The sequence below is a fragment of the Spinacia oleracea genome, chromosome 2 (assembly GCF_020520425.1).
Source record: "Spinacia oleracea cultivar Varoflay chromosome 2, BTI_SOV_V1, whole genome shotgun sequence".
NCBI classification, from domain to species: Eukaryota; Viridiplantae; Streptophyta; class Magnoliopsida; order Caryophyllales; family Amaranthaceae; genus Spinacia; species Spinacia oleracea.
In genome coordinates, this window is record NC_079488.1 from 965666 (window position 1) to 989124 (window position 23459).

General features: G+C 38.2%; 2 protein-coding genes across 2 annotated transcripts; one reads left to right on the forward strand and one right to left on the reverse strand.

Annotated features, from left to right (window-relative positions):
- Positions 1 to 236: 236 nt before the first annotated feature.
- On the reverse strand, positions 237 to 2984 carry LOC110777664 (protein FAR1-RELATED SEQUENCE 5-like). The gene is made up of 5 exons (XM_056835331.1): positions 2743 to 2984; positions 2386 to 2442; positions 2079 to 2243; positions 653 to 1772; positions 237 to 350 (listed from the first exon to the last, which is right to left on the reverse strand). The coding sequence occupies exons 1-5, from the start codon at positions 2982 to 2984 to the stop codon at positions 237 to 239; spliced, it is 1698 nt and encodes a 565-aa protein (XP_056691309.1).
- Positions 2985 to 9069: 6085 nt separating this feature from the next.
- LOC110781362 (protein FAR1-RELATED SEQUENCE 6-like) lies at positions 9070 to 13689 on the forward strand. Its single transcript, XM_056835332.1, has 5 exons — positions 9070 to 9295; positions 9758 to 11363; positions 11615 to 12792; positions 12905 to 13081; positions 13165 to 13689. The coding sequence occupies exons 1-5, from the start codon at positions 9233 to 9235 to the stop codon at positions 13687 to 13689; spliced, it is 3549 nt and encodes a 1182-aa protein (XP_056691310.1). The 5' UTR covers positions 9070 to 9232.
- The last annotated feature ends 9770 nt before the right edge of the window (positions 13690 to 23459 follow it).

The window sequence follows — 23459 nt, forward strand, 5'->3', positions numbered from 1 at the left end:
TCTTTTCATATTTGAAGCATTTAAGCGTGTGCTTGTGGTACTTGTATGCAATAATTTTGCAGTGAAAAAATATATATTGTAATTGCACAAAAATTAAAACAAAAATATATACAACTGAAATTCTCATTTCAAAATATTGATTGAGAGAAACATCAGTAGCCCGTATCAAAAAAATTAAAAGAACATTAATGAGAATACAAATTAAAAATCAAAATATTACCAATCGTGAAATGAATCTACAAGGGATGTATGTGCACTCCAAAATAATCATCTGGAATAAAAGTTTCCAACTGTGAATTTGAAGATACTGGATGAACCAAGACACCACCAACAGGTAAGTTTATGATACGCTGTATAAAAAAAGAACAAAGGAGGGCTCAAAAAGAACATTTTACAGAAGAAAAAGAACATGACAAAGAACATGAAAAATTTCAACAGAACATGTTAAACTGAAAGTAAAAGAACATCTAGAACAACAACAGAGAAAAAACTAACAGGAAAAGCAAAAGAACATCAAAAAAATTCAATAGAATATAATCTGAGGATAAAAGAACATCTAGAACAACAACAGAGAAAAAACGAACAAGGAAAAAAAAAAGAACATATTTGAAAGACAAAAGAACAATTTATAATATGAAATAGAACACTTCACTTGATCAGTAGACTGAGTTTCCTCTCTCAAATTATCAACATGTCTTTCTCTTCTTTTGTTCCAACCTTTTAGTTTATTGCTTTTCTTCTCAACAATTCCTTTTGGCCTAACATTCCTCTCATTACTCTTTTCATTCTCTTTCTTGTTCTTCTTTATTCTCTTTGGTGGATTTTTAATCATTGCTGGAATAACTTCTTCAACAATAGGTTCCTCAACAATCTGTTCCTGCAATACTGGTTCTGTTGAAGGCTCAAAAGCATCAAGTAAAGTTTCATTACGCACAAAATGGTTTGATGAAACATCAGCCCCTCCAACTCCACCAATGTACTCCTTAACTTTAGTTGACATATCCAGCACACCCGCATCAACAATCTTCCTTGCAGCGGGACAGTGTTGAGCTTCATTTATAACTTTAATGCAACTCCTTATGGTTTGCATCCTCCACACCGATGCAGAAACAACACTTACTTCATTATCTCTATCTTCTACCTCATCAACAATTGTATTCATAGCCTGTTTTGTCCATCTCTTCATAATGTATCGATTGGGAATCCTTTCAACATTATGGACGATAAAAACTCGAAGGATATGAGAACAAAGAATGCCTATTTCTCCAAAAGACTTGCAAGTACAATCAACAACCATTTCTAACTCATTAAATCTGACATTGTGTCTAATGAAATCCTTTGTAGGATGACCAACAATATACTCAGAAACTGGATACTCAAAACGAATCCGTTCACTCCTCAAACCAACAGCTTTGATGAATCGTTGCTCAAATATCAAATATATTGCAATGGTGTACACATCCCGGGCATGCATACATAACATGTTATCAGAACATGCATAATATTTATTACCAGTAGAAGAATTATAATTTCCGTTGTTCTCCTTACTTCTCCACTCATCAATGGCATCTAAAAAACACTTATAAAAATCACATAAACCATTGGTTTTATGCAACCTCCTAGAAATAGAATGATTTGTAGTCTCACTCCTTTGAGAAGACAAAACACCCCCAGAAAACCACTCTTTGTTATATGCAGGACACCATTTCTCCTTCAAACTATATAACCTTATTATCCATGAATGTTTAGCGCAATTGTAATCAGCCAAAAGACTACAAAAGAACAAATAAGAAGAACAAAAGAACAATCAGGGACACAAAACGAACACCATGAGTAAAACAAAGAACGACAGAAGTGAAAAAAAGAACAATATCAACGACATACAGTACAATAAAACTTGAAAAGAAAATACAAACAATCACAGTTCAAGAAGTATGGACTCTATTAAACAAGGAAAAGAACATTAAAATACCTGATTAAAAGAACAATACTTAACATTAGAAAGAACATGTTGTGGAATGAAAAGAACAAAACAAAATTTTAAATACTAATCAGTCTATTACCAAAATAAATTTTACCTATTCCAATAATGCTCGAACTCAGCAACTGTGTCAGTATATTTCAAAACATAATCAAACCGACGTTTGAATCCTTCTTTGGCCATAACACCTTTGATGTTTACAACAGCATTTTCTCCAATGTGCCATGTACACAACCGATGCCTCGATTTTGGAAACACTTCCCTAAAAAAACATAAACCAAAAAATAGATAAAAAATAAACTAAACAGAAAGACAAAAGAAAAGAACATAAAAAATAGTACAAAAATACAAAAGAACAAAAATGTTTGATGAACGAACATACAAACAAGATAAAAGAACAATACCTTATAGCCTTGTCCATGGCAGAACATTGATCAGTCATGATAGTACAGGTTGCTTCCCTCCCATGGAAGTCAAAAAAGAATTAAAAAGCCAGTCAAAAGTACCTGCCTTCTCATTCAATATAAAACCCACTCCAAACATGATATTTTGAGTGTGAAGATTCATTCCAACAAAAGGCCCACAAATCATATCGTATTTATTAGTACGATAAGTTGTATCATGAATCAATAAATCACCAAAAGCTTCATAATCAGACCGCATTCTTCCATCTCTCCAAAAAAAAATTGATCAACTGATTATGTTCATTCAATTGAAAATCATAATAAAAATCATGTTCATTAGCTTGCCTCATAGCAAACCATCTGATCAACTGATTTGAATCACAACCATCCAAATTTTTCTTCTTCTCTGCCAAAACAGCATCATACGCATCGGGAACAGTGAAGCCTAAATTCGCCTCACCACCAACTTCTTTCCTCATAGCTCTAAGAATATCAGCAAGCTTCGTGCCACTACAAGTAAAAGTAGTAAGAAAAGCCAACTGTTCTTTTGAAATGTGCCTATGTGACCTAATAAGGTATCTCTTATTAGCAGGAACCATTGAATGGTTATGCAGACGACAATGTTTAGAAAGAACATACACTCCGGTTTTCTTATCAACATCAAACTAAACTGAAGCCTTGCATCTAGTTCTCCTTGATGGAGATATGACTAATAGCAAACGAATCATATCAAACTTATCTAAATTAATAATAGATAAAATGTAAAAGGCTTATCTGAAAATGTCGTGGCGTGACAAAATATCACTGCCCTAAAGTTGAATTTGCCCCGTTACATACACACGGCCTCTTAGCAATCAACCTCCAGGGTTACACGACGTCTACCTCGTTGGTGTAGCAAAGAGGTAGATTGAGAACCGAATTGACACTGCCCAAGAACTCGAAGAACAAAGTGTTTGAAGCAATTTTTATGGAGAAGCTAGAGAATATTTTTGTGTCCCTTCCCTTGGAAGGAGAGTGACCTATATATTATTTAGTCAATGAGCCAAAAAAGGAAGGTAATCAATTTGTGACAATGAAGTTGGAAGGTGAATCAATTAGCCCATAATTAGAGAGCAAATCAAGGGAAATGCAATTGAATGGTCAAACATATTATTATGACCTTTCACGAAATCAATCACGAATCCAATCACTTATTCTATCCAAAAATATAAGAGGGTATTTTACCAACGGGAAACATTTGTTCTTTTGAAGCAAAAACCATTTGGAGTGAACAGAACTCCAACAATCCCCCACATGATTCCAAAGAACAAAGAAAAATTGAATAGAGAGTTGTTGGGCAATGGAGACTCAGTTGTGTAAGTGTCAATGTCTTTTGGACTTGAATTAACACCAAGTGCATACAAACATGTCTCACAGTCGTATTAGGTAGATTTCTCTTTGAACCTATCACGATGTTAGTGAGATATATATGCGCACTAAACTTCGCTCGGATCAAGACGTATTCTCGCAATTTGTAATTTTAGTTGCCCCACAATTACCTGGATTTTCATGAATGCTCTAGAGGTCTAAGCCTTAGGACTCTCATAGGGGATTGGGCGTAACCCCCACATTCACATAGGTAAGCTCATCAAGTTTGTACTGTCACAAACCACCTTCACAAGGCTATGAACTTATTAAGAGGTTTAGCTTAACCTTACACATATGACAGTAAGAAATATACTACATCACTTTATTAATAGGAATGGTTGTAGTACAATACTTGAGTTCTTTTGTGACTTCGTTTGACCCATTGAACTTAAATATTTCTAAGATGGGTATCAATCACAATTTACTCCACACAGGCTTTAAAACCCATTCCTTAATGCTGACTCCGGCACCAAATTTCTACAAAGGCCTTTGATGAGAGAATCTCAATATTCTTCACGTTCACGTGACATCACAATTTTTCATGATCAATATCCATGCCTCAAGCATGTATTCTAATTACATTACAAACTATCTCAATTATAGCTTGTAAGCCAAAATCCATGGTACTAATGGAGTTGGATTCACCAACAATGGATCTCACATTTTCCAATTAACTAATTGTACCTGACAACCCACATACATAGTAATATGCACATAATAATGTGGAAAAATAGAAAAATCACCTTACCCCTACAATGAGTTAACATCCAAAAGTTTTTCTAATGGTAGAATCCAATGATATGGACACTCAACTCCATACTAGAATTATCACTTTCTATTAACCCAATGGACATCTCAAACATACTCGTTTGACCATCATCCCAAGATACATTTCAGTGATTAGTGAGAACACTTTACATTCTCCACCTCGTGTAATCTAACAATATTTGCGTGCCTCAAAACTTCAAAGTACCAAATTCTCTCTTTGCATTTTTCTAACCTCAAATAAAAATTAGATTCAAAATGATAGGAGTTATTCATGACCGTATCATCAAGAGACCAAAAACTTTGAGTTGCCGAGAAGTTTTGTTGTCCTTTAATACTATTAGCCATAATAATAAAAACAGAAAAAATTCAACTTTAGATTGATGGAGATATGACTAATAGCAAACAAATCATATCAAACTTATCTAAATTAATAATAGATAAAATGTAAAAGGCTTATCTGAAAATGTCGTGGCGTGACAAAATATCACTGCCCTAAAGTTGAATTTGCCCCGTTACATACACACGGCCTCTTAGCAATCAACCTCCAGGGTTACACGACGTCTACCTCGTTGGTGTAGCAAAGAGGTAGATTGAGAACCGAATCGACACTGCCCAAGAACTCGAAGAACAAAGTGTTTGAAGCAATTTTTATGGAGAAGCTAGAGAATATTTTTGTGTCCCTTCCCTTGGAAGGAGAGTGACCTATATATTATTTAGTCAATGAGCCAAAAAAGGAAGGTAATCAATTTGTGACAATGAAGTTGGAAGGTGAATCAATTAGCCCATAATTAGAGAGCAAATCAAGGGAAATGCAATTGAATGGTCAAACATATTATTATGACCTTTCACGAAATCAATCACGAATCCAATCACTTATTCTATCCAAAAATATAAGAGGGTATTTTACCAACGGGAAACATTTGTTCTTTTGAAGCAAAAACCATTTGGAGTGAACAGAACTCCAACAATCCCCCACATGATTCCAAAGAACAAAGAAAAATTGAATAGAGAGTTGTTGGGCAATGGAGACTCAGTTGTGTAAGTGTCAATGTCTTTTGGACTTGAATTAACACCCAGTGCATACAAACATGTCTCACAGTCGTATTAGGTAGATTTCTCTTTGAACCTATCACGATGTTAGTGAGATATATATGCGCACTAAACTTCGCTCGGATCAAGACGTATTCTCGCAATTTGTAATTTTAGTTGCCCCACAATTACCTGGATTTTCATGAATGCTCTAGAGGTCTAAGCCTTAGGACTCTCATAGGGGATTGAGCGTAACCCCCACATTCACATAGGTAAGCTCATCAAGTTTGTACTGTCACAAGTGGGAGACTGAAGGAAATAATGCCCTTGGTCCAAGTATGCATTCTATGTTAAGTCTAATAAGTGCGGTTCACTATTAATTAACAAGTTAATAATTCAGTGAGATCAAGTGAGCTGAATGCCTAGCTAGAGGCCGCTTCAGTTCAAGTGGAATTAATGATATTAATCCACAGCTTACTCTTGACTGAACCCGTAGGGTCACACAAATAGTACGTAAACGGATCAAGTGTTTAATGGCATTAAATACTCCATCTATGGATATTCGGAATCGACGGATCTTGGTTTCAGTGGGAGCTGAGATCGTCACAGGTAAGAAATGAATGCTCCGGAAACGATGATATTGCCGGAAACGGAAATATGGATCCTATCGGAAATATAAATATTATCCAAGTCGTAGATGTTGCCGGAAACGGAAACATGGTACGTATCGGAAAATATTATCGGAAATGGAAATATTGCCGGAATCGGAAATATTGCCGGAAACGGAAATATTGTCAGAATCGGAAATATTATCGGAATCGGAAAATAATTCCGGAAACGGAAATATTAAATATTTGTTCGAAACGGAAATTAATTCCGGAATCGGAAATATTAAATATTGTTCGTATCGGAAATGAATTCCGGAATCGGGAAATTAATCGGAAGCGTATCGTACGAATTAGCATCGGACGAGGCCTCGCGGACGAAGGCCCAGCACGAAGCCGGGCCATCGCCCAGCAAGCCAGCGCGCCACAACGCACCAGCCAAGGCTGCGCCAGGCCCACCGCAAGGCAGGCCCAGCGCGCGCCAACGCTGCGGCAGCGTGTGGGCCTCCCAGCAATGGGCTGCGAGCTCGCGGGCTGCGCGCGCGCGCATGGCGCCCCTCGTGGGCTGCTGTGCGTGCGTGTGTGTTGGTGTGCTATACGAATCCTAAAGCTATCAGGTTTCGACTAATGATTAAATTCCTAAACCTAAAAGGATGAATTAATTAAATAAGAATTCTATTAGGATTCTAATTTAATTAATTCGTATCCTAATAGGATTACGATTCCCTTTCCATACCTCTATAAATAAAGGCCTAGGGTCATTATTTTACATAGAGTATTCAAGTATTCAAAGTGATTTTTGAGAGCAAAAATTCAGTCACACAATTGCCTATAAGTGCCGAAAATTCTAAGTACCTTAAGGGCGATCCTAGTTGGTCAAGCTTAAGGCGGATCCGGACGTGCTGTGGAGTATCTACGGAGGGACGACACTTGGAGTCCTAAAGACTTGTTCTTGTTCGGTTCGGGCGCAGCTAGGGAAGGCACGCAACAAAGAGTATGCATCTAAACTATGCTAAATGATTATGTGTAAATAATATGTTTTCCTGGCTTTATGATTTTTCCGCATGATTTATGAATTGTCATATGTATCATAACCTAACAAATTACACACTCCAACTAGACTGAAAAGAACACTACGCATTAAAAGAACAATCAATGAACAGTTAAAAGAACAATCAGTTTTGTCAATCAAAAGAACACATTAAAACCTAAAAGAACAATATCGGCATAATTAAAAAAAACAACCAATGTAAACTCATAAAAACATAAAAGAACAATCCGTGCAGATATAATAAAAAAACCAATAAAGAATTAAAAGAACAGTAACTATTAAAATGAACAATGGAAGAAGAGTAAACGAACACAAAATGTGACCGAAAAGAACACTATGACTTAAAGAACAATCAATGAAGAGTTAAAAGAACAATCAATAAAGAACAATCAGTGTACATTTGAAAAGCTAAATATAATAAAAAGGAACGTCTTAATACGTATTCTAAACATGTTCATTTGATACTGGAAAATGTTCTTCTGAAATGATACAATGTTCTTTTCTGCAAACGAACAAAATCAACGTATATTCCTTAAATATAATAGTTATTACACAATCAGTTTCACCACATAAATGAAATAAATGCGAAATCAACGAAAAAACCAATTCGTAACCTTCATTATCAACAATCACCAAAATCAACGAAGAATGAGATTCAAAATTAAATTAATCAAACTAATTACAATCACAAAAAACATAAAAAGTACGATTATTATGAAATCGAAATCATAAAATCAAAAAAAAAAAAATGCAACTCGTTATTACAAATTGAAAGAATACCTTCGTAAGTCTGATTTTCAGCTGAAGAATTCAGATGAGAAGAAGAAGAATCATTCGAAATTGATGTTGAAACAGAGAAATCATGGAATATTTGAGAATTTTCCATCAGTTTCTCTCTCTAAAAAAAATTTATGCACAAATGTAAGCTTTCTCTCTCCTATTCACACTTTTTGAATTCAAAATTATGAAGCCCAGACATATAAATACCCGCAAAAAGGAGCGAACAACAAAAAAAATCGCGAAAACTAAACAGGGAAGAACAGAGCACATGATGTTCTTTTGTATTGTGAGACTTGTTCTTTTTAACTGCAGAATTAATGAAAATACGCATTTTGTTTTAAAATGTTTGCGTTTTAATCCCGGTGCACCTAGATCTAGGTGCACACGCCTGCACCATCGAAATTGCGCAGAATGTTGACTTTTTGGTCGGAAAACTTGCCAAAATAATGTTAATTCAACGAACTTGTTGACAAAGAAAAACAATAAGGTACTAACAAGGTACTTTTTGATAATTTTGTCTTTTTATGAAAAAAAAGTTGAAGTAACATTGAAACATTTTGCACATTTGGTTTTTTTTTTCCTTAAGGAACATTAGACGGCATCTCTTAAAAGACATCTGATAAAATTGAAACGATACAAATAAGAAATACGAGACGGTGATAGTGATTAACATTACCCGCCCCGAGAGGCTCGCTTGGGACACGTGTTTCTATGTTCACACACCTCACTTCCTCGGTGGTTAGGCACCTAGGCGAGGAAGTCTTTGTGTATACTAGGTATACCATTTAAATGGTATACTAGCAATAGAATAATACTAAAATCAGAAGTGGGGTCATTTTAGTTAGAAAAGAAAAAGGAATTGGGGGATAATTCTTAGCGCCATGAAAATTTGCTGAAATTCTAGAGAGAGAGTGAAAATTTCCCCAATTGCGCCAATGTCACTGCTGAAATTTTAGGCGGCAAAAATGGTGAAATTATTTGCATATATAATTATTTTCCCAAAACTTTAATTTCTATTCGGTTTAATTTCCTCCCCCAATTTCTTCCCCCAAATTCATAATTATTTTTCAGATCTGGTTTGTTTGATTAAAATTTTGAAATCCGTATGAATGAAGCCCTCGAATGTGGAAGCTGGGCTCACCTTGTGTATGGTGTTTGTCATGAAGTAGGCGTGGATAAGTTGGCCAAAAATTGGTAGGCGCCGGAAATGAGAACTTCTAAGGAGGGTGAAGGAGTGGTTGGAAGCAAAAGGAGGTTGCAATTAAACCAGGTATGTTTCCAAGTTTCCGTAATTAGTTGTAAATAAACCAAACATTTCATTTTTTCATACAATAAATGCATTCAACTATTAGTGGAAAAATAATGTCGAAAATTTTATTAAAACGAGGTCATTCAATTCAGTGAGTAGAGACTGAGAATTAGTTATGGTATGAATTTTTTAATTATCCATGTTATAAATTTGAGTAATGTTGAAATTACGGTTTGAATTTGGTTACGAAATATGGGGAAAAAAATTAGGATAAAGATGATTGGGATAATAATTAGGATCTCAACGATGATTGGAATAAAATTTAGGGTATTGTTATTGATAAATTGTGAATTTACGGAAAACATTTTGTTAAAAGAGGAAAAGGCAATGGGGAACACGAACTCATTGGTAAACATTTTTAAGGTTTGGTATCGGAATCCTGTACCATACTCCAAATTAAACACAATAAATTTCATTATGTAGGTTCTTGAATTGGATGGGGAGGAAGAGTTGTTGGATGATGTAGGGGAATATTGTAGTGATGATGGGTTTGACGAAGATGATGGGGTAGGTGATGGTGTAGAGTCTGAAGATGGTGGAGTTGAGGAGGTAGAAGTTGGTGAAGAACGTTGGGAAGATGACGAGGATGATGTTGTGGATGATTATGATGAAGCATTAGATGAAGGAGATGAATTAGATGAAGAATTGTGTATTGAAAATGATGATGACCTGAATGAGGTTAATGATGATAATTATGATGAATCCGGAGAAATGGGAGTGGGGCGAAACACTACTTGTATGGAGGATGGAGACATTGGATGCCCTGGTGATGGAGATGGGGTTTCAACCATTAACGCAGATTTGTATACAACTCCTACGAAGCGGAACAAAGGTCCCGTTCTACCGACCCCTTCTGTTGGAATGTCTTTTGCTAATTGGGAAGCATTGAATAACTATTTTCGATCCTATGGGGAGCAACAAGGTTTTGGTGTAGTGTGTATGGGAGGGAATAAGAGCGGGGTGAAAGACAGTGAAACGGGCAAATCGAGTTCCCTGAGGACCTATGTTTGGCGGTGTGAGTGTCATGGAAGGCCAAAATACCGGCGGATGGTGAATGGCAGGGTAGTTACCTGCGCAGAGGAACCAATTCTTAAGAGGAAGACGAAGAAGTGTAGTTGCCCTGTTATGCTATATGGGGCTCGGACCAAAGAGAATTTATGGGTTGTGAAGAGTGTTGTTACTGAACATTTGAACCACATTCCCACTCCTACCAAGTCCAACCATATTTCCATGTTCCGGGTCAGGAAAATTACTCAGACAATCCTGAAACAGATTGAAAATGATCACGATTCAGGTGCACCTGTGGCTCAGATTTTCAATAACTTAGCGGGAAGAAGGAATGGTGTAGAGAATATTGGTTTTACGAAAAAAGACGTGCATAATATTTTGAATAGGAGGATGCGATTAAGGCTACGAGATGGGGATGCTGTTGCGATGATAAATTATTTAGATAAAATGACAAAGGATAATCAAAAAATTTTCCATCTGCACCGGCTTGATAAAACAGGGAAGTTGCAGGATGTAATGTGGGTTGATGCTCGTAGCAGAGCCGCGTATGAGTACTTTGGGGATGTGGTTTGTTTTGACTCCACGTACTTGACAAACAAGTATGAGTTGCCATTTTCGAACTTTGTTGGGGTGAATCACCATGGGCAAACAATTTTGCTTGGATGTGCATTAGTGTCTCATGAAACCGCGGAAACGTTCGTTTGGCTCTTTAGGGCATGGTTGTCTTGTATGGGGGGTAAAGCTCCCGCTGCTATTATGACCGACCAGGATGCGGCTATGAGGAAGGCAATTAGAATAGCAATGCCAATGCCTAAAACCAGACATCGTTGGTGTATGTGGCATATTATACAGAAGTTCAGCCGAAAATTGGGTTCGATGACTGATTTTCCCCAAATAAAAGTTGCCCTACAGAATGTCATATACAACAGTTTGACCCCTGTTGAATTCGAAGAAGGTTGGGCTGAAGTGGTGGAAACTTTCAAGCTGAAGGAGGCTAAGGAAAGCTACAAGTGGCTAGTAGGTATTTTTCATTGTTTGGTACTACTTTTAATTCTAATCGTGATATGATAAAGTATACATCATACGAAACCGCGATAACATTTTAGATGGGTACACGTTTTCATTTAATTATGTACCAAACTGCAATAAAAATTTGATTTACATGTGCAATGTGGTTGGTATTTCATATATGGCATTGTCTTTGGTGAGAATGTCTTTCATGTTCAATTCCTTTGTTGTTAATTTACCTAATGACCTTTTTTAAATGTATAGGGTTGTATAATCAGCGAGAAATGTGGATACCTGCATATGTGAAGCATATTTTTTGGGCGGGGATGCAGACGACTCAGAGGGTTGAGAGTATTAACAGTTTCTTCGACGGGTACTTGAAGAAGAATACGAGATTATATCAGTTTGCTCCTAGGTACTGCAAGGCCATGGAAAGTAGGGCCAATGATGAAAAAGCTGCTGATGTGAACTGCTGTCGTTTTACTCGGTCTTTGGTTGGAGAGTTTGCTGTGGAGAGGAAGTTCCAGAAACTATATACGGATGCGAAGTTCGTTGAAGTCCAGATCCAATGTATGCGGGTATGTTACGTAACACCTATTACTTCGAAAGTAGTTTCTGATGTGGAGGTTGAGCATACGGTGTCTGACAAAGTATGGGTATGGTCCAAGTTCTTGAGAAAGGAAATATCTTTGGCAGGCCGGAAGCGTATATATGTCGTGCTGTTCAACAAGGAGACCTCTTTTGCAAAGTGTGACTGCAAACATTTCGAGTGCCACGGCATTATGTGTAGGCACATCATTAAGGTGTTGGACGTGGAGGATGTGGAAAATGTGCCTGTTGGATATATAGTTGACCGATGGAGGAAAGATATACAACGCAAGCACACTCTTGTGAAGGTTGCTTATCATGATCCCGAGAAAACAGAAGAAGTTAAGCGCTATGACCGGATTATGAATGCGGTGGAACCTGCTGCCCTCTGTGGATCACTTTCCGAGCAGAAGTTGGATTTGGTCATAGAAGGTATTATGAATATTGTGTTACGTCTTGATGAGAGTGATGCTCTTTCAGCATTTGGTGATAACGAAGCTGGTGCACTGACTTCCGGGGGGAACAGGATGGCGATTGTTGGTCCTACGACACCAGGCTCCGTTAACAAACCTCCAAACAGCGTTGGGGATGATACTACCACACTTACCCCCCCTATTATGGTTAAAGATCCTGTTCCGCGCGGTGGTTTAAAGGCTCACAGGACTCGTGAAAAAAGATTTTTACAACCAGGTGAGAATAAAAACTCCGCAAGGAAGCAAGTCAGGAAAAACAAGAGTGTTGTACCACAAGACTTTCCAGAAACCAGCAATTGTCAGAACACTTGCCTTCCTCAACACAACTACGTGCAGCCGCCAAACACCTTCCATCCTGGTTGGGGATCCCACGATCAATGTGTGAGTGAATCACATACGCTACAAATTAAACTTAAAAAAATATTGATGTGAGTTTGTGAGTTTGTGATATTCTATTTAAACACATATTGATTTGAGTTTGTGATATTTCCAGGGGTATAGTGCTGATTACCCGCCTCAAATGGCTGGGCAAGTAAGGGGGACTATGGTATACCCTCAGCAGAACTACAACAATGGGGTATCTGTTCAACAGTTTCAGGTGATTTTTTTCGTGTCCTTTTGTACCACTCATGTTATTAAATGTTTATTAACCGTCAACAACATTTACCTTGTATTTATTAGCGTTTGACATGTATACATTCATCTGGAAGAGTAAGTGGAGTTGTTGCCACAAATTTGTTTCCCTCAGGACAGACAGAAATTCGCATGTCTGTGGGTGGGATTCGTATGACCCCGGAGGGTGGTGACGTACTTTTGTCCCAAGACCGTTGTGGTATATCAATGTCACAAAACATATCTGGTGGTCCAATTGCCCAAAACCGATCCGGTTTACACATGTCCCACAACATTAATGGTGTGCAAATGTCGCAAAACTTGAGTGGAGTGCAAATATCTCAGATGTCGCAAATGTCCCAGAATGCTGGTTCCATTCGTTACTTCACCAGTAACAGCAGCAACAGAGGTGGAAATTATCAAGAGGCCGGGACTCATTGTATGCCTGCAAATCATAACCAGCACCGGCATAGTTTCCAGGTTGTGAACGAAACCTCCCATGGGGATCACCGTAGTTATCAACCAACTACTAAACACTTGTTGCAGTCCAATCCGGGTTTTTTAGTCAATGAGGGTGGGTGTGGAACGCATTCTACACATGGCGCCAGTGGTAATCCAGTATTCACTCAAGACCTGCTCGGTTGTCATGACCTTACGAAGAATTAGAATTGATTTCCATGGTGAAATCCACCCAATAAATCTACCTTTGTGGTACGTTATTTGAAGTTGATTGACTTCCATCCAATAAGTCTGAATTATGGCGTGTTACCATATGTGCATTCCTCTGTAACCATATGATTCAATTTGTAACCCAATTTGGGGTTTACAGGATGTCGTAACTTAAATAAGGTTACTTTAGATACTTTCGTAAACTGAATTTTCATAATTGACACAGAACTCTGAATTACTTCGTGTTTGCTATGTACTAAACCATGTATAATTCGGTAATTTGGTACCCTACTTCGTGTTTTCTATTTTTAACAGTATTTGTGTTAGTGTTTTTGCGGTTTTGTGTTAGTGTTTTTGCGGTTACTTTTTTTAAAAAAATAAAGACGAATAATACGTATGAAGAATAAGAATAAGACTACTAATACGAAAAGCATCATCCGCAAAATATTACATGGAAGGCAGCGCCGCCTAGGTTGAAACTATAAAATACACCTATTACATTTCCGACGAGCTAAAGGTAGGCAATGTCTGAACAACAACAAATAACTTACCTGTTACTATTACGCCATAGAAGTAGGATAGAAAAATCTACCCAAACCTAATAACTAAATACGTCATGGTGATGAATACTATGCCGATAAATACTACGCCGTAGTTAAGCTAGTACCTAACTAAGTTCTTATACTATAGGTACAAAACAACCTACGTAATAAGTACTACACACACACTGATGGGGAAAATTGTGTATAACCCTACATAATAAGTACAACACACACACTGATGGGGAAAATTGTGTATAATAGCTCCAGACTCCGGCGCTTACAGTTCCAGTTTACGCGCAAGTGGTTGCTTCTGGAGCTTCACCGACTGCATAAATCAAATAAACCATTACAATCAACTAAAATGTTTTCTAATTGTCTACATTACATAGTTCGTATGAGACATAATAATAGCGGTAGCGGTACCATACTCACCCATAACGGTACCATACTCACCCATAAAATATCGGTATGCATTGTAATGCAGTACTATGTACACCTGTTTGGTACTATGGAGTCAACCCAATGCAGTAAGCATACCTGTTTGGTACCCTAATGGAAGTACCAGACGGTGTAAAACAAAGCGTTGGGAACCGAAATAAGAAATTAAATGAAGTACCTCAAATAAGACAGTAAACAGGAGGTTGGCCGAACCCAAATCAGATTCATTGTAATTTGGTAACAAGTCGTTTCCCCGCCACATAAGGACAACCCCTCCGCATTGATTCTCAAACCATTTGGATTGATATTCTCCTGGTAAGTTGCTAATTAGCTCCCTGCAGTCGTTGTTACTTATTCGAGCTTCAGTAACCACCATGAGTGATGGATGGTGCCTTGCAAACATCTCAAAGAAGGTGGCTCTGAATGAGGGTCTGCTCATGGATAGGGCATTCCATGCAACGACCACCGTACCTCGTGGTATGAAGGCGGAAACCGCCGTCCCACCCATAGTCTTTCCCTCTAAACACACCTCAGTGTAAGCCCGTCGTTTGGTCTGAAAATACCTTGGAACAACAGTAATTTCCACCCCAGTAAACGTATGTTCCACACTCATAACATGAATAGCATGAGCGTTGGATGCAATGAAAACGTGGCTCCTTGAATCAGGGAAATTGTACACAGGGAGGTCGTCCACAACTACAGCTGGTCTAGGGTCTACCACAGCGAATAGGTTGTTCGGGTACAACAACCACGACCCTTGTGCAACAAGCCGGTTGGAACACCAATCTAAGCAAGCCCAAAACCCAAGATGCATATTAGGGTGGTCCGTAATTAAAGGGTGGTGTGCAGGCAGGATTTTACCTGCAGAGGTGACCATCACAGAACAAGGGAACATAACAGGGTGGTAAGGCAACTTACTAACGGCACAATAAAGCTGGATATTCAGGTCAGTTTTGATTGCGTGCGGCACACGGAGACCATTTTCTGCGTCTTCGACGTCGATGGAGTAGTAAGTGGTGTTGTAGTTCAATTCAGGCCCGTTTGAAGATTTTGGCTGGTCGAAGTACATTATGGCTTTTGGGTGGCAGAGTAGTGTTCGGCTGCTATCACAAACAAGGATAAATTTGCCTTTGTCCATTCTTGGCAGGTTTGCCGGTGGAGAATTTGGAAACAATTAGGGTTTGAACAGCTAGAAGGAGAAACAAGTGGGTTGGTTTGAGGAGTCCCCACTGGAAGGAGGTTGTCAACTATAAAGGGAAGTGAATACTACACTAAAGTTGTCGGTGAAAAAACGTAGTGAAATAAATTCCTAACAACCTAGGTGGGTTTAAAAGTTATTACGTCGTTTGGTACCACCAGGTTTACTGATCTTATTACTTGGTACCGCTCCAGAGTACTTTTTTCAGTAAATGCAAACTACTCCAATTTAACGTTATCTGCATAATTGTTCTTATTGTTGAGTGAAATCAATAGTTGAATGTTGAACACAATTTATCCGACTTTGGTGATGTTTTCGTTTGATTCAGTAGTTTGGGACACTAATATTGTCGGTAAGGAACAACAGACTACTAAGAATCGGATTTTAGGGTTATGTGTTGTCGTTACTATGACTTGTATAGGACACTATTTTTGTCGGTATATGTAACAGTAGACCACTAAGAATTGGATTTTAGGAAAATGTGATTTCGTTATCATAAGTAGTTTGGGACACTAATATTGTCGGTATGGAACAACAGACTACTAAGAATCGGATTTTAGGGTTAGTTACTATGACTTGTAGGACACTAATATTGTCGGTATGTAACAGTAGACCACTAAGAATTGAAATTTAGGAAAATGTGGTTTCGTTATCGTAAGTAGTTTGGCACACTCATATTGTCGGTATGGAACAGTAGACTACTAAGAATAGGAATTTAGGGTTATGTACAAGTTAGTGATATTTTTGAAGGTAAAGGGTGTAGGGTACTTTAATGTGTTAAAAGTCGGATATTATAGGTCTTTAATTTGCCGTGACCTAATCGACACTAGGGTGTCCGAACATTGTTAACTCATATTTGAAATGACTCCAAACCCAATATTAGTAAAAAAATGTAATGATTACATTTGTGAACTTTTATTAGTATTAGTACCTCATTAATAGGTTGTGTACGTCTTACAATATAATGTGTTTATGTCTTACAATATGTGTTTAAAATTGAAAATTCTCACGTCTTAGAATAAGATGTGTTTACGTAACAATATAACAATGTAAGATTACATGGTTGTCTTAATTTACGTATGTTATGATGTTCGATGATGTTATCCTGATATTTATATTCAAAATATCAAGTGTTAATAATTTATGCAAATACGAAAATTGAAATTTTACGATTTCATGATGACCACGATCTGTACGCATACGACCATACAATACACTTAGTAAGACTATTACTACATAATTATATACATATGTGGTTATAAAATGATAATTACCTCCTAACTGAATGGATTAGGTAAATCTAAGGTAATCGGATTGAATGGATTTTTGAAATCAACTATCGGGTTCTTAACACCACTAAGGGTTTATTCTGTCATTGGTTAGATTTTCAACCCTACACCCAAATGACATTTGGGCGACTACTCGACCGGGTACACATTCAGTCCCTTAACCAATACGAATAATTTACCAATGCGATTAATTAACCGATACGATTAATTAACCAATACGATTAATTAACCAATAACAAATACTTTACATTAAGAACTAATTTTAAATTTAGTTCCCAAACGTACGAAATGGCCTATCCCAAACAACGTAGTAATAGGAGAATTCCAAAATTATTTTGAAACATTGAGCGGGAATTTTCCCGCCTCCTTCAATAAAATTTCAAAAGTTTTGGAAGCTTGTCAAAGAATCTTTGACTTTGACCACCACAGCTATATAAGCCACAAGAAGTTGGCCACATCCTACCTCATGTTAAATAATTTAAAATCAAATAACGCCGGCTAATGTCTCATAGTTCTAATTCCCTAAGGTCACCGCCGGCAAACGTGGGATGCGTAGATGGCCGGAAGATGCTCTGGTGCGAGACGATCAGTTGTCCAACATGCATCACTTGCATAACTGAACTAAGGATTTCACAGACAACCACAAATCCACACAAATTATATTTTAAATGTCGATTTTGTGGGTGGTTCCGGTGGGTTGAAGATCACAATTTAATAACAGAGGAAAACATGCTGCCATCGCGTCTTGTTGATGTTGGGCTGGACCGCGTCCTCCACCGCCTCGACAAGATTGAATCAAGCATTTGGATGTTGTATAAATTATTCGTCGTTTGTCTTATAGTTTTTGTGTATTTTCTCCTCCCAAAGTAAATCGACGTTTCCTTTGTAAAAGATCGTAATAATCAATAAAAAGCGTATTTTAAGAGTTGGACAATTTCATCAATATCTTTCGTATGTAAATTACATCTGTGTGTCGTATTCCCGTAAGTTTTGTTCGCGTTAATTGGGGGACTGTTTTTAGTTATTATGGATTAGGGAAATCTAATATTGATTAGGGAAATCTAATATTACCTTTCATTGGATCTGTCCGTCTGCAACGCTTAGCACATCAATAGACGTCGTTTTGCTCGGGAAGTCGTTCCCGGGATCACAGCCTACGTACGAATAAAAGGAACAAATTGTTATATGTTTTATCAAACATTATTGAGCTACAATGAACCACAAACATACATTCCTCCCTTGTAACCCCCATTTGTACACTATCAAACATTTGGTGTTTTATATGCCCTCGTTTGGTATTGTAATACCCCAAAATACGTGTTTTTCTCGGTCAAATCAGTTTTATATGGATCGAAAATGCATGGCCGAAACTGAATGGTTTGGTACACCATGTAGTTATTGTTTGTGTACCAAACCGTCGTTCGGAACCTTATGTCATACTATATGTCTATGTAAAACGGAAGACACTTACATGAAATTGTAACGACGCAAGGTGTTTAGGTTTTGCTCCCCCCATTTGACAAACGGGATCATGCCGGTACGTAATCGATGGCTGGACTTGGTTGACAGACCAGAACATAACAACACCCCCGGCTCGTCCTTCGGGACCGAATAAGTCGTGTTGGTACGTCCCAGGCAGTGTTTGTGCGATAAGCAGTAGTTGAGGTTCATTTATTCTTGACTCGGTCACGATGATAATGGACGGTGTAAGTTGGGAAAATATGCGATAGAAGTGTTCCTTGAACGAAGGCCTGGTTACACCTCTAGCATTCCAAATTACCACTAACATTCCCTTTGCCAGTAGTGTCGGTGTTGTATGACCGACGTATTGTTCTGTTGATCCCAGGTGAATATGGTGGTAACCCTTTTTACACAGGTTCCCTTCACGGTAGAAGACATCAACGTCAATTGAGTGAATGTAGTTAGAGTTTTTCATGACATGAAGTCCATCGGTGTAAGAACCAAAAAATATAGGGGTTTTTTTGATTGGTACAGTGTATACCGGTGTTTGGTCAATATGTAGTACTGGAATGGGATCAATGAAAGGTAAGTAATTATAAGGGATTACCTCAAACGCCTCAAACTCGGCCCTACTCCTAGCTTCCCACTCTATGTAAGCTAACAAACCAGCTGGAATACGACCACCCGAGTCTTCGGGAGTGGGGAGGTGGAATGGTACTACACGGTTGTTCTCCGTTACCATGAACCTACCGGGAAATCCTTCTCTGTCCGATGTTTTTGAAAATATTGCCCGTACAATAGTGTCCCTATCAACGGGGTTCCACTCCTCTTCCCCTATGATCTCGTCATAGGTCTGAAAGTAAAAGGTCCGATTTATATCCAACTCATATCGCATACCCGCAGCCGGGGAGAAGTACATTGCTTCGCGAGGATGATATAGGAGGTTCCTGGTTGGGGACGTTTCATTGCTTACACATTGTTTTAAAACGTTTTGGGTTGGTGATTTTGGCATTAGGCTTCCTTTGATTAACAGTGTAGGGGGACTTCGGGTTTGATTGTAGGGGAGGACCTCAAGTCAGTCAGTCGTTAGTGATAAATAGGGCAACTGGTAACTTTAATTACGGACGTTAGTGTTAAAGTACGTTGTAGTTATTGCATTTCCCCTAAAAATTTTATAATACATAAACAATACAAATTCTTATACTTTGACCTTGTATTTTTTCCCCGTATTTTTTGTGAATAGTACATTACACAAGTAAGTTCATTTTATGTCTTTTCATTAATATACTCTAGTTACGCCAACTACCATTTACTAAAGTTGTACTTGGACTTAAACCCCAACCACCAGCAAAGGTAATCATTTATTGTTGCATTCCTTATCCTGTACTTCTACAATTAAAATGAGGCACTCCTAGGTTATATTTCACTTTGCATCCAACTTTCTATAGAGATTTAACAACAAACTACTTCCAGTCATGGCGGGTGGTCCTACTCGGAAAGAAAATAAAAGGCAACTTCTGCTAATGTATGACCTTGTTCTGTTAAAGAAAAATATGTGATAAATACGGCTTTTTTGTTGTGTTTATGTTTATATCACACCATTGACATCTATTTATTTTAGTTTATTAATGTCGATCGTACTTTACTAATACGGAGTGTGTACTAAATCGCTTGGTATGGTACATTTGTGTAAATATATTTGCAGTCATGGAAAAGGCAAGGCAGCTGAACAGGAAGAAACACCAAGGACTAGGAGGTATACAACCAGGGAGAAGGGAAAGGCCAAGGTAATGGATAGTGACGAAGTGTTAAAGGTCATGGTTGATTCCGGCCAACGCGGCGTAAAGGACGTCGTCGGGATCCACACAGTACGTAAAAGGGCTGACAGCCTTGTCTTCCCCCACCTTCTGGCAGCTGTGTCCAGGAACGGGGATGAAGCCATAGGTGGAATAGACTTCAACCCTAAATGGTCGTACCTCACACCTCTCAAGATAGTTAGTGCAAGACGCTTCAGGAAAGAGGCGTACTGTTTTTTATATTACTTACTAGATTCGTATAAGATGGCTTTTAGTTTTAACCTGAACAAACTTAAAAAAAATCATCCTTAAGTGCATGGAAAATGATCTTTTCTACCGCTACCTTGTCAAATTCTTTGAGATGTTCAAGCCCTTGAAAGGGTGGTTGGATGAGGTCAATTACAGGTTACAGGTACATGAGACAGAGTCGGGTCCATTCGGCCTACTAGTGCTCGGTCGGAAATACATGGGTTTCAAAGAAAGGGAGACCACGTTCGAGTGGATGAATTTCGGAAACGAGGATCTTTTTTACTACCTCTCTTACGATGAAGACAACTACCTCCATTTCAAGAACGAAATGATAGATCTGAATGGGTTGGAGACGATGAGTGGGTTGGATTTACTCCTTGAAAACCCTTTTTACTCTACGCATAACTACCCTGCTCATTACGATCAGCAGATGGAACTGGCCTACGCTTCGAGAAGTTCTAAGATATATTATCACGACGAGGACATGGTGTACTTTCACCCGGACTCAGCTGATGAGTACGATAGTTCTAACAGCGACGCAAGTGAAGAAATTTGATGCTAATTGGTACCTACACTTCGCTAATATGGGTACCAAATGATGCGGTTTGGGATACAAAAAAATTACGTAATCGGTGTGTCCTCGGTAAGATTATGTTTTTCTTTCTGAAAGTGTTATTACTTTAGCCCTATGGGGTTTGCAAAATTCTCCTAAAAGCTTGTATTTTTTGGTCGTTTTCAGTAAGGCCCTAGGACTGTATTTGGACTATGTAATCGGTATTTGGTACAGAAGGTAGTACCAAATAGCCAATTTGGACTATGTAATCGGTATTTGGTACACACGGTAGTACCAAATAGCCAATTGGTAATTTATGTGAATTTATATGAGTTCACAATTAATATGTTATTAACATTACATTTGTCATGATAGTCTAGCATTAATAATAAATAAACCTTGTTCAATTTAATACAAATTCTAACATTATATATCATAATACAACACTTAAGGAATTTAATTGTTCAGCTTACACAACACTGATTATAAGAATATAGCCGACTACGAATACAAACCAATATAATAAGAACCCTAGTTGTTTATAATTGTGGTAGTTGACTCACCCTCAATCCTTGACATCTTCATAGACCCAACTCCGACGTACGGGCTACTTTTTTTTTTCTTGACACGTAAACCACCGGCTCTACACAAAATTGTAAGTATGAGTTACACAGTAGACGTCGAATTAGGAAACGTATTGAATATAATTGGGTGCGTCCTCATTTGAACTTATATACTCTTGTACTTACTTAGCTACCTACCCACAACATTAATTTGTAGAGGCCATCGCACAATGTAAAAGTGTCCAGAAATATGAAGGTGGATTGCAAAGATGATACTAGTGTACTTTGTGTTTGGTACCACATTCGTAAAAGTTATTAAGAAAAGTAGTAGAAAGGTACAACTACATGCACGGGAATGGAACCCTATTCGACCTTATTACGGTACTAAACTCTCAGATTAAGGTCAAATTTCATGTAAAGGTCATCAATGTCGTTTCAAAGGGCATTTAATCTAAGTAGAGTATGTAGAAAAAGGGGTGTTGTACGCTTTTTACCTCAAATGTGAAGTTGAACAACCCGCTTTCTGCCGTCGAATCATCTTCTTTGTAAGATACGAATAGATCGTTAACGCGCCACATAAGAACCACCCCTCCACACTGATCTATGTTATCGAACACTGCACTCTCGTACTTTCCTGGTAGGGTAGTTATCAGTTCCTGACAGTGTTCGTCGCTTATCCTGGCTTCAGTGACAATCAACAGAGCCGGGTAGTGGGTTGCAAACAGTTCCAACAATGTCGCCTTGAATGATGGCCTTGTCATGGACTTAGCGTTCCATATTGACACAATCAAACCGCGTGGGATCGTATTTGGTACCCCCTCGAATTTCTTTTGTCCCTGAACAGAAATGTCTGTGTAGGCACGAGACAGGCCCCAAAAAAATCGCCGGCTCACTCTGACATTTAGGCTGTAGAAAAAATCCTCCGCCCTCATAATGTGAATAGTGTCTGAGTAGGATGCAATGAAAATGTGTGCGTCGAAGGCGGGGATGTTATAAATTGGTAGATCCTGGACATCTATGTCTGGGACGGGGTCAACGACTGCAAGAAGCTCCGTTGGGTACAACTTCCAGTCAAGTTGTTCCCTCAGTTGGTTGGAACACCAGTCGAGAAACCTCTAGAAGCCCAAATGCATGTGCGGTTGGTCTCTGATTAAAGGACGGTGAGCTGCAGCAGCATTCCCTTCAGTTGTTGCCATGATGGCACAAGGGAAATTTTCATGGCTGTACGGCAAATTGTCCATAACAGCATTAACTTGAAAATTCAAGTCCGTCTTAATTGCTTCATCTAACGGAAAAAGCATTTCTAAGTCTTCCATGTCGACGTAGTACGAGGTGTTGTTGTAGTCCAACTCAGGGACGTTTGTTGATTTTGGTGGATTGAAATAAAAAACGCAATTTGGATGTGAAAGATAATTTTGGCAAGTCCCAGAGACCTGGTTTTGCGCAACCCTACTCGAAATCGACTTCAATTTCTTCATGCTAAAAGGTAGTAATGAGAAATTGGCTTTTGAGTGAGGGGGAAAACACTTATGGCTATAAGTTTGTATAAAGGGAGAAGATTAAATGAAGTTATACTAGAACAGGTAGTTGATAGCCATTACTTACAGTGTTTGAAAGTAATTAATGTGACTCACATTTCCCAACGTTTTTACGTAAGTTAGTAAATGAACTTCAAATC

Bases quoted from the DNA above. Each gene is read 5' to 3' on its own strand.
- LOC110777664 (XM_056835331.1), bottom strand. From the start codon at position 2,984: ATGGTTCCTGCTAATAAGAGATACCTTATTAGGTCACATAGGCACATT. The intron at 1,773-2,078 runs GTAAAATTTATT...GTTCTTTTGTAG, and splicing joins TTCGAGCATTATTGGAATAG to TCTTTTGGCTGATTACAATT. The intron at 351-652 runs GTGAAGTGTTCT...TTTTTTATACAG, and splicing joins AAACTCAGTCTACTGATCAA to CGTATCATAAACTTACCTGT.
- LOC110781362 (XM_056835332.1), top strand. From the start codon at position 9,233: ATGAGAACTTCTAAGGAGGGTGAAGGAGTGGTTGGAAGCAAAAGGAGG. The intron at 9,296-9,757 runs GTATGTTTCCAA...TTCATTATGTAG, and splicing joins GGAGGTTGCAATTAAACCAG to GTTCTTGAATTGGATGGGGA. The intron at 13,082-13,164 runs GTATTTATTAGC...CCCTCAGGACAG, and splicing joins CCGTCAACAACATTTACCTT to ACAGAAATTCGCATGTCTGT.